The sequence below is a fragment of the Sminthopsis crassicaudata genome, chromosome 4, assembly GCF_048593235.1.
Source record: "Sminthopsis crassicaudata isolate SCR6 chromosome 4, ASM4859323v1, whole genome shotgun sequence".
NCBI classification, from domain to species: domain Eukaryota; kingdom Metazoa; phylum Chordata; class Mammalia; order Dasyuromorphia; family Dasyuridae; genus Sminthopsis; species Sminthopsis crassicaudata.
Genome location: NC_133620.1, coordinates 270,871,039 through 270,891,695, shown reverse-complemented (window position 1 = coordinate 270,891,695; position 20,657 = coordinate 270,871,039). Strand labels below are relative to the sequence as shown.

At 34.0% G+C, this 20,657-nt stretch overlaps 1 protein-coding gene across 1 annotated transcript in view; it reads right to left on the bottom strand.

Moving 5' to 3' along the window:
• Positions 1–19,437, bottom strand: part of ADGRF1 (adhesion G protein-coupled receptor F1) — a 68,101-nt gene extending 48,664 nt beyond the window's left edge. The window contains 2 exon segments of the mRNA XM_074310724.1: positions 13,626–13,740; positions 19,208–19,437. Coding sequence (XP_074166825.1) covers positions 13,626–13,667 — 42 coding nt within the window. The 5' untranslated portion in view covers positions 13,668–13,740; positions 19,208–19,437.
• Positions 19,438–20,657: the final 1,220 nt, after the last annotated feature.

The window sequence follows — 20,657 nt, the reverse complement described above, 5'->3', positions numbered from 1 at the left end:
CAGTAATTCTTAAATTATTTCTTTTGGCTTTATTTTCCAGGTCAGTTTTTTGTTTTTTTTTTCCAATGAGATCTCACATATTCTTCTATTTTTTTTTTTCATTTTTTTTGGTTTTGTTTGATTTTTTCTTGATGTCTTATAAAGTTACTAGCTACCACTTGCTCAATTTAAACTTTAAAAAAATAGCTTTTTACTTTCAAAATATATACAAAAATAGTTTTCAACATTCACCCTTACAAAACCGTGTATTCCAAATTTTTCTCCCTTGCCTAGACTTCAAGTAATCTAATATATGTCAAACATGTGCAATTGTTCTATATGTATTTCCACATTTATCATGCTGTACAAGAAAAATCAGATTAAAAAGGGAAAAAAAGAAAAAGAAAAAAGGAAGCAAATAACAATAAAAAGGTGAAAATACTATGTTGTGATCCACATTCAGTCCCCATAGTCCCTCTCTTTCTAGATGCAGATGGATTTCTCTATCACAAGTCTATTATAACTGGCTTGAATCATCTCGCTGTTGAAAAGAGTTGGTCATCACATAATCTTAATGTCGCTGTGTACAATGATCCCCTGGTTCTGCTCATTTCACTTAGCATCAGTTTGTATAAGTCCCTCTAGGCCTTTTTTAAATCATCCTGCTGATTGTATCTTATAGAACAGTAATATTCCATAACATTCATGTACTTATTCAGCCATTTTCCAACTGATGGGCATCCACTCAGTTTCCAGTTCCTGGACACTACACCTCAAAGGCTACTACAAACATTTATTTTCCCTTTTTATGATCTCTTTGGGATACCGACCTAGTAGAGACACTGCTGGATCAAAGGGTATGCACAGTTTTATAGCTCTTTGGGCACAGTTCCAAATTGCTCTCCAGAATGATTGAATCAGTTCACAACTCTACCAACAATTTATTAGTGTCCCAGTTTTCCCATATTCCTCCAACATTTATCATCTTTTCCTGTCATCTTAACCAACCTGAGGGGTATGAAGTTGTAAAGTTGTAAGAACTTAATATGAAGTGATACCTCAGAGTTGTCTTAATTTGCATTTCTCTGATCAATAGTGATTTAGAGCATTTTTTCATATGATTAAAAATGGTTTTAATTTCTTCATATGAAATTTGTCTCTTCATATCCTTTAAGCATTTATCACCAACTTTAACTTTAAAGCAATTATTTTCTTAAGTGAGCTTTTATATCTTTTCCATTTGGTCAATTCTATTTTTAAGAGTTCTTCTCAAAGAATTTTAAAGAAAGTTTCTCTGTTAAGGCCTTCTTAAACAGAGGGAACACTGAGTCAGATTCATAAAAATGAGTCATGCCCCAATTGATAAATGATCAAGAGATATAATCTATCCCCAAGGGCTATAAATTCATACATATACTTTTACCAAACAATACCATTCCTAAGTATGAATACCAAAAGATATTTTTAAAAGGGAGAATAAAAGGAAAAAAGATCTAAATATACCAAAATGTTTGTATCAGCTCTCTTCTCAGGGCAAAGAATTGGAAGTTGAGAGGATGTCCATAAATTGAAGAATGGCTAAATAATTTGTGGTACATGATTGTCATGGAATATTGTTGTTCTATGGGAAATAATGAGCAAAATGCTCTTGGAAAAAAACCTGGAAAGTCTTCCATGAACTCAAGCAAAGTGAAATGTATTGTACACAAAGTAATAGCAATGTTCTAGGATGACCAGGTATAAATGACTTTGTTATTCTCAGCAGTACAATGATGTCTGACTACTCTGAAGGACTTATGATAAAAAATCCTATCCATACCCAGAGAAGAAGCTGGTTGTGTCTGAATACTGCTGGAACAATAATTTCTCTTTTTTTATCTTTATTTATATTTAAATTGGAATGAGAAATCTGTTTTCTGTCACAGAATGACTTGTATGGAAATGTTTTTGCATAATTTCACATGTAGTTTCTTAATGGGGGCTAGAGATGAGGATAAAGAAGAGAATTTGGAACTTAGAAGTTTTAAAAATGTAAAAATTGGAGGCAGCTAAATGGTGCAGTGGATAGAGCACCAGCCCTGAAGTCAGGAAGATCTGAGTTCAAATCTGGCCTCAGAAACTTAACACTTCCTAGCTGTGTGATCCTGGGCAAGTCACTTAACCCCAATTGCTTCAGTTTAAAAAAAAAAGTAAAAATTGTTTTAAATGGAACTGGGGAAAATATTTAATAAATAAATAAAAAAAATTTTAAACAGCTCTTCTCTTCAGTGAATTTTTATATATCTTTTTCCATTTGGCCAATTCTGTTTTTCAGGGCCCTTTTATCTTCACTGTATTTAGGTGCCACTTTCAATATTTAAACTATTCTGTTCTTAAATTGTTATTTTCTTCAGTGTCCTTTATGCCTCCTTTAACAAGCTATTGACTCTTTTATCATGATTTTCTTGTATCACTTTCATTTCTTTGCCTGATTTTTCTTCAACCTCTGTTACTTGATTTTTAAAAATCCTTTTTGAGTTCTTCTATGACTTGAGAACAATTCACATTTTCCCTTGAGGCTTTGAATGCAGGAGCTTTGACTTTGTTGTCTTCTTATTAATGTGTTTCAATCTTCCTTGTCACCATAGTAACTTTCTATGGTCAGAGTTTTTTTTTTTTCCTCTGTTATTTGCTCATTTGACAACTGATTTCTTGACTTTTAATGCTTGGTAAAGTATGACTCTACAGTGAAGGTAGCATTGTCCCAAGCTTCAGGCTTTTTTCTGTAACTGTTTTCAAAGGTAATTCTAAGGACCTATAAGATTTTGCTTCTTCCAAGATAGTATGATTTAGGAAGATATGTGTTTATTATTCTCCTGTATTGTGCACTTGTTTGTGAGCAACCACAAACACTCTTTTCAACTTTGGAATTATGATGAGGGTCTCTACTATCTTGTGGTTACAAGTTTTTATATTTTAATGCTCCTCTCACTTGGATTAAGATCCAGGATTATGACCCAGATCTAAGTATAGGTAATACAACAGAGCAGGCCCCTGGTGCAAGCAAAGGGACTCCTGTAAATATGTTTCTGACCCATTGACTAATTATCTTACCATTTGTGGGCCAAGAGATCTAGAAATCACAACTGTTACTATTGATTCAGTTGCTACAAGACCTGCTCAAGCTTTGCACTCTACACTCACCTTGGTTCCTGATGACCTTTTAATTTGTTTTAGGGGAAAATTGGGGTGGGAAAAGTGGTTTCTGCCACTCTATAATTTCATTATTTAAATGTATTTGGAGGGGTTTAGAGGAGAGCACTGGGAGTTCTTGCCTTTAATACTCCATCTTGGTTCTTTCTCCCAACAGCTGACATTTATGTAGAGCTTAATTTATGTTGAGGAGAATTTCTTATTGTCATTTGATCTCTACAACACTGTGAGAAAGACACCATTAATAACTTCTTGTAATTGAGGAAGCTAAGGCACAAAGTGAAGTGACTTGATCAGGGTCTCATAGATAGTATCTGTTAAGGATTCAAACCCAAGTTGTACTGTTTCCAATTCCAATGTACTATTCGCTTTATCATTCACTGTGTTTTGAATCAAATTCCAAAGTTGTTGCCCCAAATGAAAAATCTGCTTGCTATGGCTCATTGGTTCAAAGTGAGAGCTTCATATAGTTTTCCCCCTCTGCTCAATTGAGATTTTTTCTAAAATTTCTTTATAATCATTTCTGCATTGTTTTGACTGTGGCTTTAATTTTCTTGACTAGCACTGAAGGGAGAGTGAAAAAAAAAGAGAGAGAGATATATACAAAGGGGCTGCCCACCTTTCCTGTTGCTCTTGAAGGCAGGTACTATTTCTTCCACTGAATTAAATTTCAAGAGCAAAATGGAAAAGTAGGGAAAATGTTTACCTGTAACACATATGTATTCTTAACAAACACAATCCCCTTAGGCATCTTTTCTGATCCTAATCAAGGGAGTTCTTAACCTGGATATTTGAATTTGTTTTTTAAAAAATGCTTCGTTAATTTACTACATTTCAGTACAATTTGTTTCCTTCATAATTCTATATATTTCATTCTATGCATTTAAAGCTAATATTCTCAGAATAAGGAGATTATTATTATTGACTCCTATCTGTCAAAGGGATCCCTGTCACATTCACCCGAAAGGTTAAGAACACCTGGGCCTGTTTATCACATAGTCTCAGAATCCAACAACTGTTTCCCTCTCCTTGATAGGCTTCATTAGCTCCTGTAATCAGGATGCTGGGTATTTACATAGTATTATTCTCTGGGCCAGCTGTGGGCTCTCTGTTGAATGTTCTCCAGCTGTACTGGCAGAAACCTTGGTCTAAAGGATTAACCATAGTAGAGACTCTCTCATTTCCTTGAATTCATATGGATAAATTTATTCTCTGAAAATTCTTATCCTTCAGCTTGCTGTGAACAATCACTAGGATTTGCTTCTCAGGCTTTGGAGAGAAACTCTCTATTGTCTCTATAACCTGCCCTGAAAGTATTTATGGCCAATGTTGCTTATTTATGTCAACATTAGTCACTTTATCACAGAATGATCCTCATTTTGGATTGCTCACACTCCCCACTTATCCTATCCAGAATATTTTTTTAAAAGAATAATCATTTAATTTAAATTACTTTCTTGATTATTCTCATAATTTAATTATGGAATTTAATCTTACAGATCATGGGTATTTGTGATTATATTTCTATAAGACAGTATTTCTTAATTAAACCACTTATTGGGTTTTTTCTTACACAAATGTGCCAAAAATATTTGCTTTTGGCAGCTGCTTCCTCTTTATATATAAAATCATAGACTTGGAACAGGAAGGGATCTTGGTAATGATCTGGACCAATTATCTCATTTCATTTTGCAGATGAAAAATTTGAGGTCCATAAGGATATTACTTATCAAAGATCACACAGGTAATAAGTAGCAAAGCTGGCATTGGAACCTAGTTCCTTTAGGGCCAATCCTTTTGTTCTTTTTACTATGCTTTACTCCCTCTATCAGAGAGGAAGTAAGAATAAATGAGAAGGATAGAAAACTGGATTGTGAAAGTGGGTGTATAAGAAAAATTCTGTACTCAATAGATTTTTTCTTGCCTAAGGGCAAGAAAAATTGCAAAATTGCAAAAAATTACTTTTTTGAAGACTTACACATTTACATATACCTAGCATTTATATAGACATTTAAGTTTTGCCCAATGTTTTATATATGTTATCTTATTTTATCTTTATAATAACCCTGTCAAGGCAGGAACTGTTATTATCTCCATTTTGTAGATGAGGAAACAGAGACTGAGTAAAATTCAGTGATTTGACCAGAGTCACACAACTAAATGTCTGAGATAGATTTTTGCATTCAAGTTTTCCTGTTCCATGATTAGCATGCTATCCTACATGCCCCCTTGCTGTCCCTAATATATTTATAGAATAGGGCTTTGAAGCTATCATCAAGTACTAATGTACTTGCAGATTTAAAAATTTCAAACTTTTTTTCCAAATATTTTTTCCAAAATAGTGCTATGTCTATCTTGTACTTATTAGTAAAGAGGTCCCTGTATATGTTAGGCACTGTGCTAAGTGCTAGAATAACAAAGAAAGGCCAAAGATAGTCCTTGTCCTCAAGGAGCTCATAATCTAATAGTGGGAGACAATATTCCTTGTACAGAGAAACTATATATAGCATAAAAAGGAAATCAAGAGAAACAGGAACCAGAATTAAGAGGTAATGGGAAAGGCTTCCTATCGAAGATAACATAATTGGGACTTGAAAAAAGTTTTTTTTTTTTTTTTCACAATCCATTGTGCATATTAGGCTCTATCCCTGATTCTATCCATCTTCATGTCATGGAATCTCTCTCACATGGAATACTATTGTGTTGTAAGAAAAGATGAAGAGGTGGTTTAAGAAAAATCTGGAAAAACTGATGCAAAGTGAAGTGAGCAGCACCCAAAGAATAATCTCCACAGTAAAAGCAATATTGTAAAGATAATCAACTACAAAAAATTTTATAACTTTGGTCAATACAGTAATCTACTACAAGTCTAAAGGATTCATGATGCAAAATCTTTCCCAACTAAATAGAAAACTGACAATCCCAGAATGGAGACCGCTGAACAAAGTATATTTCCCCTTTTATTTCCCTGGTTTTTTTTTGTTTTTTTAACATGACTAACGAAGAAATGTGTTTTGCATGACTTCATACATATAAAGGCTATTGTTTTTCTTGCTTCTCTCCAAGAGAAAGAACTAGGAACTGCAAATTTTAAAAAAGTTTTAATAAAAAAAATTCTATCACAAATTTAGATTTAGATTAAATGATAGTTTCCTTACAACTTTTGTGTCATTTTCACTGACACAATTTCTCCTTGGTGAGATGCAAAATAGAATTTCCCTTTGTTAATTCAATTTTTTGAGGAATAAAATTATTACTAAGGCAAATTAAGAAAATATTAGCTGCTGTGCTCTTGGCAAAGAGGAAGATTTAGAAGACAGATGTCTGGACAACTATTACTATTATCATGTCATGTTACTGTGCTAGGATTGTGGTAACCTACCCCTGAATTCTCTCTCTTCCAAACTTTGACTCTTCCAGAAGCATATTGAAATAATAGGTCTCATGCCATGAATTAATAGTGATACCTGTGAAATCAAATGTTGTTCTTTGAATTATGATCTCGAGTTTATCTTACTTCTTAACCACATTTGGTACATTTGTGAATAGGAATTTGAAGATATGAGTTTTATTTCTGGATTCTTTCTTGAGTTCTGTCTTCTATGAATTTCTTAGTTTTTCTAATGTTTTTTTCTTTTTTCTACAATGTGGCCAATCCTATATAACCTCAAACAGTGGTTATTTTTTTATCTTTATCCTAAAATGTCAACCAGTTGTATTGTACTTTCACAGCTGACTTAGAAACAATTCTGACATTAGTAACCAGTTACTTCCTCCTGCTTGTTAAGATAATATCAGTTTCATTTTTGTGGTATTACTCAGGGATCTCCACCCCTTAGAACCTCCTAATCCTCTTCTTGGACAAAGTATACATGATAAATAGAGGCATGGAACTTCTTTATAGACTATATATTTCTGGATTTTTTCTTTCTTAATTCTGAGACATAATTTTCTATATTTTTTTGTGTCTCATCCTCCATGTGCACCTTTATGTTTAATTCAGCAAATATTAAAGTATATTTTAATTTAATTTGAAAGGTTTTCACAAGTGGTTTTAAATAATTTCCTTATCTCTTGGAACAGAAATTGGTATATAAGCAACGATCATCTACTTGGTGATCTTTTGGCAAATGTTTACCAAGACAGAGAATAAACATAGTCTTCTGAAATGATGTTTTAGACATATGATGAAAGTGCAAACTATTTTAGTTTCTCCAAGAAAAATATGCAAGGCATCCTTACATTTAATTGTAACTTTCTTTGGTCTCCTAGTTGCATATGTAGCCAGAATGTCAAATCTAACATGAGATAGTTCCTCTGTAAGTGTCTCTACATATTGGTCACTGGACAAGGATCTGGTACCATCAAAATACCAAAAGTTAAATGATTTATAGATAGTTTAAAAAACATGATTCCTAGCACTCTCTGATTCTCTCTTTGTTATTCTGGAACTATTACTAGAGAAGTGGAAGGGGTTACACTGGATCAAGGGCCATTTGGTATTGGTTTGATTGTTTGTTTCATGGGTTGCCATAGCCAAAGATTTCATCATCAAGTAAGCAGTCTACTGGTGATGAACATCTTTGTATTTAAGCTGGCCTTCCTCAGAAAGCAGACCCAAGTCAGTTGCCCAATTCTTTATAACTTGAGAAAAATAAAAATAAAAAGACTCCTAGTTCAAGAACAGATGTAGAATTGGGGTAAAGGTTAGACAAAGTGCTCATCGTGACAGAGGGGACAATGATGTGCTGTTTTCTAACATGACTTTTTAAAGTCCATATCTTAATTTTGAAAAAAATTTTCTCCCCATCATTGCAAAGGCATTAGTTTGTACAAAGATCTGTTATGGTAAAGGCTCCACTAGGTAATTGCTAACGTGGTAAGATTTTCAAAATTTGCCCAAGGTACCCCAATAAATTTTTTATTCCTTCTTTGAACAGAAGCATCAAAAATGACAGATAGTAAGGAGGTAGTATAAATAGATCATTTTATTATGATTTTATTAGGGCAGAGGTTGTCAAACATGTGGCCCATGGGCTGCATACAGCCCACAACACTTCTCAGTGTGACCTGAACCTAATTAAAATCTAATTCCTATATGATTTTTAACACACTGATGTATTAATAATAACAATAAAAAGAAATCTGTCAACTTGTGTGTTTTTTTAAGCCAATATGTAGCCTGAAGGGCTTATGTAGAGTTAAGTGGCCACCTTTATATCTGAGTTTAATACCCTTGATACAGCAGACTTACAGGTATTAAAAACTCCCTCCACTGATGTTAATCAGCAACAGGTTTCTAATATTGTTTTAGAGTTTCTTCCATTGTGAGGTTGAGTAATTTGCCTATCATTACTTATGCATCAGAGGCAGATCTTGAACCCAAATCTTCCTGAATCTAAGTCCTTCTCTTTATCCACTATATTCTCTAAAATATGGACAAATTTATTAATTTGTAAATCATCCAATTAATCGATCAACAAATATTTATTGCGCATCTCCTATGTGTTAGACACTATGTTAAATAGACAAAGTGATTAGTTTTGCTTTTTCTTTATATCCCTTGCATTTAGCACAGCATTTGGCATAGTATATATTTAACATATGCTCAAGATGATTTATTGAAAGACAAAAAATGAAATAATCCCTGCTGAGTACTTACACTTAAGCTTTAGTAGATATTAGCAAAATGCTCATATTCATATATATACTCATATTTGTAAGTATATAACATATTTATATGAGTACACATATAAATATATGTATATATGTATATACATAAATATGCATACCTATGTGAGTATGTTGTGTATATATATATGTATGGGGCAGCTAGGTGGAGCAGTAGATAAGAATGCCAGACCTGGAGTCAGAAAAACTCATCTCTCTGAGTTCAAATCTAGCCTCAAACATTTACTGTGTGCTCCTTAGTAAGTCCTTTAATCTTGTTTTCCTCAGTATTTTTTAATCTGCAAAAATGAGCCAAAGAAGGAAGTGTCAAATCATTCAAGTATCTTTACCAAGAAAAACCCAAATGGAGTCATGAAAAGTCAGACATGACTGAAACAATTCAATAACAAAAAGTGTATATTAAATATATATATATATATATATATATATATATATATATATATATATATATATATAATGTGTGTGTGTGTTACATTTGGAGAGAGAGAGAGAGAAATGTATATATACTTATATACAATGTGTGTATATCTAAGTGTATGTGTATATGTATTCAAGTACATATACTCAAATTCTTCATTTTCAGTTATTTTCTTAAAGGAATGGCTCTGAAAGATGGTATGAAAAATAAGGCAATGGGAAATATGAGTGATACACAAAATATATTAATAAAAACTTAAAATCAATAATTTGCAAAGCATTCCTTTAGTCTTGATTCTCTTTCTGGTTTATTCCACCATTGATTTAAATGAAGACATTGACTTGAAGGGCCCATTTGTGAACCTCCCTTCTAGTCTTATGATCTACCATGTTTCTCAAGACAAAGAGTGATGATCTCTGATCATCTCTGATGATAGGCAAATTACTCAACCTCACAATGGAAGAAACTCTAAAAGAATGTTAGAAACCTGTTGCTGATTAACGTCAGTGGAGGGAGTTTTTAATACCTGTAAGTCTACTGTATCAAGGGTATTAAACTCTGATCTCTATTTCTCATTAACCTTTCTCTCTGTTGTCATATTATCTCCTAGCTACTGACTTCAGATCTTTATACAATTGTTTCTTTCAAAACTCAACTCAAGCCACATAGTCTAAATTATGTGTATTTTTTTTTAAATTTATCAACATTCACTTTTTGATTTTGAATGGCAAATTCTCTCCCTCTCTCTAGCCCTTCCCTTAATCAATGGGAAGGCAAGCCATAAGATGCCCATTCAGAGTCTACATGAAGTCTTTCCAGATTCTCTCAGCTTTGGGTTCCCTCCCCATAAAATGATCTTATATTTTTATACTACATACTATAGGCTACATACATATACAAACTACATATTTATATTATATGTTGGTACCTGTTGTTTCCCCAATGGGACATAAATCTTCCAGGATAGAGACAGTTTTTATTTTATTTTGAAATTCCTTTCCTTAACATCTAGCACAATGTTTCACCCATGGTACATACTTAATAAATGATTACTGATTGATTGTTTATAGGTCCCTTTGAAGGGCTTCTTTTGCCTAATTTTAAGAAAATTTTCCTCTTCCTTCTCAACCCAGCAATTGCTCTAGCATCCTCTTGGTGTTCATCCCCTGCATATGACAAGCCCAGCCCAATTTAGTTTTGAAAAAAAAAATCTGGCTTCAGTACTTAAAGACTGGCTTCATTCCAAACCTCTGTTAGCAGAGATTTTTGTCTTCTCACTTGTGGTTTGGTATGGCCTGGAGTAACAGCAGATTCCCTTAAATGAGAATTAATAGCATTTCAGCAAAGATGCCAAGCCTTTTGTTCCCAGCCAAGCCTTCAGCTTAGCAATAAGGACATGACACTCCTAGAAACTTTAAGTCACGCTTATTTCTCATTTTCCCCATTTGATTTTGTTTAGTCAAAGTCCAGAGAACTTGATTTTCCTTTTGAATGGTTTCTCTAACAAAAGTATCCAAGTCATAATGGTGAAAGGTACTTTAGAAAAGGTGATAGGCAGATAGATGGAATGGCTCATTGTAGATAAATATAATAATTATATAAATTTATAAATGTAAGAGTGTGTGTGTGTGTGTGTGTGTGTGTCTGTGTCTGTGTCTAGACTGAACTGCATGGGCCTATTCTCATCTGTAAAATGAGTAAGTTAATTAGGTGGCTTCTGATGTTTCTTCTGAAGTCCTATAATCATTTCTTTTGATTAGAAAATAGTGTTAATGTAAGTACAATTATAGGTTTGACACCCATCCAAGCCCTTAGAAGCCAATTACCACTTCCTCTCAAAGAAAAATCATGCTTTCAAATCAGAGATTATACACTCTTCTGAGTCTATTGACTTTGTATCCCTCTCCATCATATGTTCCACTCATGGACCTTCTTTACTATATCTGATAGAAAGTTAAAATGACATATCATAGGAATTGAACCTTTCAAAAATGAACAGAACTTTATTGACCTAGATGACTCATTTTAAGCATAAGAACAGGGACAAGTATGTTTACCATCCAATTCCTCTCTCCAAGGATAACACAGAATTTCTCATGTCACATTTCCCTTTGTTGTATGTAGTTTTCAGACTATGTAGCCTTAAATTATTGTATATCTACAAAGGTTCCAATATTGAGTAATTCCAACTATTTTATAATAACCAGGGTTTGTTTGATCTTTTTCCAATTATCTCAAGCCTTTTGTTTCAATCAACCTATATATGCCTCCTTTCTCCACTCTATCCCTGTAGTCTGATACTCACCAATTAATCCTTAGAATGCTGCCATAACTGCTACCAAGTTAAAACTGGAAAGGGAATGAAAGAACCATTTTCAGAGCTCCCCTTAAGCTACCAAGTGTATTAACAGATATTTTAGAATCAGGCTTGAATGAGTTCTATCTCTGTTTTAGTCACTTAAACTCCCTGGCTACTATGAATCTTCATTCATTAATGAATCAGTGATGGAGTGGTACTACATGCAGGGCACTCCATCATTTTTTTTTCCTTTTCAAAGATAAGATTTCCTTATCTCACCCAAAAGATTGAGTGCAAAGCTTACTTATGAGACCAATTTCACTATTTATTGTCATTAGAGATTTGGCCTATGTCATTTTTGATCTGGACAGCTTCATTTTTTCTTAGGCAACCTAATAGCCCCTCAAAACCCCAGAGTTTAATAACAAACAGTTTGGGCACTCAATCTACATAGTCACCTACTGCAGGTCAAAACTCCTTGGCTTGAGACTCATCAATCTCAGCCTCCCTGGTGACCAGGATCACAAGCATGAACCATCTCATCCTCAGCCAACAAATTGTCTTGAGGACATCTGCCAATGTCATTAAGAGGACCAGGCAGAATTGTGTAGATGAATCAGCACAAACTCATCATCACAACTGGTGAAGCAAAAGTATGTGTCTTGTTAGTGAAAGGTCAATGATATCATCCTCTTGTATGATTACTTTAGCATTTTGGCAAGCATTTATTAAGTGACCACTGTGTACAAGGCATCATGCTATGTGCCAAAAATACAAACATCTATAAGACACAGTTGCTGCTCTCAAGAAACTTACAGATTATGTTTTTTTTTTAATAAAATGATTTTTACTATCAGATATATTCAAATAGGAGCCACATTTTTTGTTTTATTTTTGCACTGGCCTAAAGGCTTTCATGTTCAATATCCACTATCAAATTGAGCTTTAAAAGAGTCTTTATACTTTATGGATATCTATGTCTTCTGCTGATAAAGTACAAACCTAAGCTTTTAAGTCACTCTCTGCCAAGTTACTCCATACTAGTAGCTACTGATTTAAGTAGCTAAGTCCAATGATTATAAACCTCACAGATCTACCATATTGTCTGTTCTTTTTTCTATAAAAGATTGCCTTGCTATGTTCACGTCTTTGTTCTGTTTTTCTTTTTAAATCTTTCCCATAGTTTTTCCCTTTTGCTCTGATTTTTCTCTTTCAACATAATTCATAAAACAATGTGAATTAAAAATAAACTAAAAAAAAAGATAGCCTTTCTGATGTTATTGAGTCAGCAGTGTAAAAAGATATATGATTGATAGATAGAGACATAGATAGAGACAGAGAACTGCTGCTGTTCAGTTGCTTTCAGTTATGTTTTACTCTTTGTGAGTCCACTTGGGGTTTTTGTGGCAAAGACACTGGAGTGATTTGCCATTTCCTTTTCCAGCCCATTTAACACATGAGAAAACTGAGTCAAACAATGGAAAGTGATCACATAACTAGATCACATATAGGTCAGTGTCTAAGGCCAGATTGGAACTCAAGGGCTCTGATTCCGAGCCCAATTCACAGTATCATCTAGCTACTCACATAGAGACATTTTTATGCATACAAACATAGTTTACAATCAAGAAATTTATCACAAAGCTGGGTCCCCTACACAATTAGCCCACTTTCTAATCTGTAGTCTAAAAGTTCAAAAACATCTGGATTTTGATTAGGAGAAACCTAAGAGGTCAATTGTTCTAACCTCTGCATTTTACAGAAAAAGAAATTAAGGTCCAGAAAAGAGAAATTATTTTTGCTCTGGTCACAAAGCTAGTATTTAGATCAGGACTAAAACCAAGAATTCTACACCATAGGCATCTTTCTATAATGTCACAAAAGAAAGCCCCTACTACCATAACACTGATGGGATACAAACAAAAATAAGTCACAAGTTGTGGTATGACTGTAATGGTAGTATAAATGAATGTAGAATATAAATGTACTATTGAGCTATAAAAATGAGGAGCAGATGGGTTTAAGAAAAAAAGTAGAAAGACTTACACAAACTGATGCTGAGTGAAGTGAGCAGAACCAGGAGAACATTGTACAAAGTAGTGGCAGCAACGTGCAGATAATCAACTTTGATAGACTTTGCTCTTCTCAGCAATACAATGATCTAAGACAATTAAAAAATATTCATGATGGAAAATGTCACCCATATCTAGAGAAAGAACTATGGAGTCTGAATGCAGATTGAAACATACTATTTTTACTTTTTTAAATTTAATTTTTGTTTCTGGTTATTTTCCTTTTGTTATGATTCATCTCTCACAACAAGGATAATATGGAAATATGTTTAACAATATTGTATTGCTTGCTATCTTGGGGAAGGAATAGAGAAGGAGAAAAACTTGGAACTCAAAATCTCATAAAAATGAATGTTGAAAACTATCTTTACATATAATTGGAAGAATAAAATAAAATACTATTAAGTGCAAAAAAAAGTAGTCTTTTTTGTGAAAAAAAAAAACAAAAAACCAGAGGGTCAGATAAGATCTGCTTTGTACAAACAAGTCCACTTTCTGGCAAATTTACTAATTCCATTAAGCAAAAGATACCTGTGGGGGTAAGCATATCTCATATTTACAGTAAATTCTGTTTGCTTATCCATAATCCAGACACTTAGAAAGTTCAGTACACTTTAAGGGAAAGAACAGAAAACTTGAAATGAAGCCCTCATTAGCATTCCTCCCTCTGCTACTTATGATTCTATGACCTTGGGCAAGATACACCCCCCAGGCTTTATCCTGTTTACCTAATGAAATCACAGGACTGATCTAAATAATATATTAAAAATATAAGGCCTTTAGCCAAAATGGTCTCTGTACTTTAATATTCTGTAATTTTTTCTGTAATCAAATTTTATGAGAAAGTCAGAGAGTGCTAGTTCTGGGGTCAGAGGATATGGACTGAACTCCCTATTACTTGTGTGACCCTGGGCAAGAATTCCACCTCCACCTATCTGTACAATAAGAGCTGGAATAGAGGGCTGCTTCTGTCCTTTCCAGCTATATATGTATAATCTGCTGACAAATAAATTAATGCTATAATAGACTCAAAGCAACTTCTAAGTTATATACTGAAATCAGCAAAGTTTCACCCTAATCCCCTTACATCAATTAAGACATTTATAATCAATAAGAAGAAGAACTAAGATTTTTATGGAACTAGGTGGCATAGTGGATAGGATGCCAGACCTAGAGACAAGAAGACTCATCTTCCTGAGAGCAAAACTGGCCTGAGACACTTCCTAGATATGTGATTCTGGGCAAGTCACTTAACCTTGTTTGCCTCAATTTCATCATCTGCAAAATTATCTGGTAAAGGAAATGGTAGACCACTCCAGTATCTATGCCAAGAAAATCTCATAAAAAGTCCAAAAAAAAAAAAAAGACTGAACAATAAAAGAGCTAATAAATCCCAAATGGGATCATGAAAAGCTGAACACAATTAAAAATGAGATTGAGCAACATTTATATGGTGTTTATTATGTGCCAGGAAAAGTGCTAAGTGCTTTATAATCATTATCTCATTTGATCCTCACAACAACCCTGGAAAGTGGGGACATTAAGATCCACATTATACAGAGAAAGAAATTGAGTTAGAGATAATAATAGCACCAACTTCCTAGAGCTATTGTGAAGATCAAATGAGAGATAATATATATCAAGTGCTATGTAAACCTTAAAGCACTATGTAATACTATTATTATTATTATTATCATTATTGTTATTATTATTTTCATTGTTCATATTGTGGATGGCCAGGGAGCACATTGAATAGGGTACTGGGCTTAGAGTCAGAAAGACCTAAGTTCAGACATGATCTCAAATATATCCTAGCTGTGTGATCCTGGGAAAATCAGTGGATCATGTAAGTGGCAGTTGGAAATTCAAGCCTGAGAAATGTTTGTAGCCACTCTTTTTTTAATGGCAAGGAACTGGAAATGATTGGATGCCCATCAGCTGGGAAATGGCTAAATAAGTTATGGTATATCAATGTAATGGAATATAATTGTTTTATAAGAAAAGGATGAACAAGCTAAATTCAGAAAAGCCTGTACAGACTTACTTGAACTGATGCAAGGTGAAGTGAGCAGAGCCAAGAGAACATTCTACACAGTAACAACAAGATTATGTGATGATCAACTGTGATGGATGTGACTCTTCTAAACAATGAGGTGATTCAAGGCAATTCCAATAGACTTGTGATAGAGAAAGAACTATGGAGATTGAATGTGAATCAAAGCACAGTATTTTCCCCTTTAAAATTATTGTTATTTATTTATTGTTTTACTTTTATTTCTTGTGTTATTTTCCCTTTTGATCTTGCACAACATAATAAATATGGAAATATGTTTAGAAGAATTGAACATGTTTAACATACATTGGATCTCTTGCTATCCTGAGGAGGTGGGAGGAGAGGAAAGAGGAAAAAAATTGGAACACAAAGTTTGCAAAAGTGAATGTTGAAAACTATCTCACATGTATTTGGAAAAATAAAATACTATTTAAAAAAAATAAATTTAAGCCTAAATCTTTATAGAGAGAAGTCTGGGAGTAAGATGTGGAATTGGAATAGTGTGCATAAGAAAGGAAGAAAAATGTAGAGAAAAGAAGAAAGGATCTTGGGAAAAATTCTAATGTTAAAAAAATGGGAGGGGAAAAAAAAGAAAGAGATATTAGAAAAGCAGGAGAACAGATAGATAACACATTATCAAAGAAGGAGAGATTATTGGGGTTCATCTCACATTCTAATACTATAGAGAAATCAAGGGAGGTAAAAGTTCAGAAAAAGCCCATGGATATCAAAACAAGTAGAGGTCTGAGGGAGAATGTGCCACTGGTTATCATAGAGGCAACAATTTCAGAAATGATAAATTTAGGTTGAGGAACAAATTAATAGTGAAATAATATAAATTATGCTTTTAAGAAACCTATAAGAAAAAGGAAACGGAACATGTAGCTTATAGGAATACTCCCAAAAAATCAAAGGAAGATTAGGGGGACTAGAGGAAACCTCAGTAGACAGAGGAGAAGGAACCAATGGAAAAGGGGGGAAAAAGAAGATGCGAATGAGGAATGAGTCCCAGAGTAGAGGAGAGAAAATGGGATCAAGGAAACAATAAGAAAAATTAACCTTGGCAGAAAGAAGAGCTTTAGTGTAGTGAGTAAAGTCAGGGAACTGAGTTCAAGTGATGCTTCTGATGAATGCTAGTTGTCTGACTGAGCAAATCAACTTTGAGACTTAAACTTCAGAGAAGGTGCCAATTTATATCAATTAAAAAAGTTTACTGACCTAAAGTTCTCTACATTAATCAAATCATAAGATTTGTCTAAATAATATATTAAAAATATAAGTATACATACCAAGAAATATATATGACTATACATATAAATTTGGCCACCTCAAGAATGTCTGTGGCAGCCCTCTTTGTAGTGGCCAGAAACTGGAAACTGAGTGGATGCCCATCAAGTGGAGAATGGCTGAATAAATTGTGGTATATGAATGTTATGGAATATTATTGTTTTGTAAGAAATGACCAGTAGGATGATTTCAGAGAGACGTGGAGAGATTTACAGGAACTGATGCTGAGTGAAATGAGCAGAACCAGGAGATCATTATATACTTCAACAACAGTACTGTATGATGATCAGTTCTGATGGACGTGGCCATCTTCAACAATGAGATGAACCAAATCAGTTCCAATAGAGCAGTAATGAACCGAACCAGCTACACCCAGCAAAAGAACTCTGGGAGATGACTATGAACCACTACATAGAATTCCCAATCCCTCTATTTTTGTCCGCCTGCATTTTTTATTTCCTTCACAGGTTAATTGTACACTATTTCAAAGTCCGATTATTCTTGTGCAGCAAAATAACTGTATGGATATGTATATATATATTGTATTTAACATATACTTTAACATATTTAACATGTATTGGTCTACCTGCCATCTGGAGGAGGGGGTGGGGGGAAGGAGGGGAAAAATTGGAACAAAAGATTTTGCAATTATCAATGCTGAAAAATTACCCATGCATATAATAGCTTTTTATTTACAAGATATATGCATATGTATTCATATATGTACATATATATATATATATATATATATACATATATATATACATATGAATTTGGCCACCTAAATGGAGCAGTGGATAGAGCACTGAACATGGAGTCAAGAAGAAGACTCATCTTCCTTAGTTCAAATCTGGATTTAGACATTTATTAGCTGTGTGACCCTAGGTAAGTCACTTAACCCTATTTGCCTTAGTTTCCTCATCTATTAAAAAAAAAAAAAACTGGAGAAAGATATGGCCAAGCACTCCAATATGTTTGCCAAGAAAACCTCAAATGCTATCACAAAGAGTCAGATACAAGTAAAATGACTGAACAAAAAAATGTATATATTTACACACATAGATAATCCTATGATCTCATAAGCATAAGAAAGTTCTATTGTGGAAAGTAGTTCTACCAAGGCAACTGGATTAATAATAAAATAGCTAATTATAGCATTTATTTAACACTTTAAAGTTTGGAAAATCCTTTATAAATGTTTGCTCATTTTTTCCTCATAAGAATCCTAGGAGACAGATATTATTATTAGCTCTATTTTACATATTAAAAAACTAAAACAAAGATTTCCCAGGATCACATTACTAGTAAGTATGTAAGGTTATATTTGAATTAAGGTCTTCTTAACTCAGGTTCAATAGCAAGAGATTTCTGGAGAGCTACGGATAGGTTGCACAACCAAATGCCTGAGCTAAGCAAGTAGACCTTTTTCTCTTCTATGGAGAGGATGATGGTGATTCAAGGAGAGAAGAAAAGGTCTGCAGAGGTAAAACAAACTTACATATTGTGTTCCCAAAGGGAACATATATACATATATATATATATATATATACATATATATGTATATTTAATACAATTAATATAATACAAGTGTAATATACTACAGTATAATATAACATGACATCATATAATATAATCAAAAATATTATCCTAGAAGATGAAGTGGGGGGAAATGCTGGATTTGGAATCTGAAAAGCTATCTTCAAATCCTAGCTCTGACATTTATTAACTGAATGACTTTGGGCAAGTTAATACTCTATTCTGGGCCAGTTTCTTCATTCATAAAATGTAAAAGTTAAGCCAGATTCATTAAGTTAGAAGTTGAGGATCAAGAACCAGATTTAGGATAGTCCATTGGAAAGATTTACCCATGTCCAGCTATCCAGGTTTGCTCTCATCTCCATATTCCATCTTCTAACTTTTCTTTTCAGACTTACGTCAATAATTGCCTGTATCTTCATTCTCTAATCTCACTAAGAAGAACTAAATTTTCACCTCTGAGCTCTACCCCTACAAAGCCCAAGAGAGTCAAGACTGTTTAATATAACTTCCTCCATTCATTTTTCTCACTCATTCAACAAATCAAATAAACATTTATTGAGTACCCAATACGTACAAGACATTGTACTAAATACTAGAGGAACATACGATGCTAAATAAGATGCTATCTCTGCCCAGGACAGGAGACTGAAGGGTCAATTGGGCAGGGTTTAGCTTACCTCTGGGTGCCTCTTTTCAGTGAGTAGTCAAAGGGAACCTTGCTTCCAACATAACTCTTGTACAGTTGCAACTTATACTTTTCTAGTGGAAATTTAAAAAAATAATAAAGATCATAAACTATGTAACTAACTACCTGGCACACATAATCTTGCTGGGTTATCTGTAGCTCCTGAAGCATTAATATGTAGTTTCAGGCAGACAGGACCAGGACACACCTCTTTGAGAAGGAAGGGAGAAAGAATTCTCTGTGAGTCTTTTCCCTCCCCTTAGAATCAATATCATTTTTGAAAAGAGGAAGTAGTCCAGAGCTAGAGCAGATTTTTGAACTTGGGAAAAGGAAATGAATCGAGGGGGAAAACCTGAACTACTTTGGGGCAATAAGGAACACCTCCACTCCAGGCAAGTATTCTCCCCTTCTTTACAGCTAAAAGACCTTCCTTAGACCTCACTTTTCACTTTATTTGCACCTACCTGATGCACCTCTGATTAATGGGACTAATGGGAGGGAACCTGATGAGAAAAAAAAAAAAAAATTCAAAACATGCCAGGAACAAGTATATGAGGCAAATTCTTTGTTCTTAAAGAATCTAGGGCAAAACCTGCTTAACTTCTTTAGTAAAAGTCTCTTCCTCTTTCTGCAGAGTCCTCTGATAGAAACAATGAAGAATCACATTCTTCTCAGCCAGCACCTCTAAAATGCTTTCCTAATAAGTTTTTGTTGTAGTTTGGTCATTTCAATCAAGTCTGACTCTTCATGAACCTGTTTTGGATTTTTTTTTTTTTTGGCAAAGATACTGGAGTAGTTTGCTTTTCCTTCTACAGCTCATTTTACAGATAAGGAAACTGAGAAAAACAGGGTAAATGACTTACTCAGGGTCCCACAGCTACTACATGCTGAAGGTTGGATTTGAATCAGGAAGATGAGCATTTTATCCATTGTACCATCTAACTAACCAATTCTAGTGAATTTCCTATGCCTCAAAGTTGCAGTGATTATCCACAATTATTGTCTAATATATAAAATGAAGGAAGTATTTTATCTACCTTAACCTGTGTCTAAGATCATTCTCAGTAATTCCTCCACAGGATTTCCTCCACAGGATTTCCTCCACAGTGCTACTGACAACTTTAAAGAGAGTAGAATGATTTTATACTCTACTCCTTCACCACCCATGACTTTATTAAAAGATATTTGGTTCCCAAGGTCCCATTAATGAAAACATTCAATTAATATGAGGCAGTGATTAAAGGCCTTATGAGTAGTATGAACAAGTCTGTAGAAGCTGAGAGTTGAGAGAGTTCATTCCTCACAGTCAGAGAAAGGGGGAGTTCATTCCTCACAGTCAGAGAAAGGGGTATGCTGTGTGCTGAGTCTTGAAGGCTATGTAGGATTTTTATATGCAAAAGTGAGAGAGGAATAGGTATTCCAAGGAATAGCAGAAGGAATGG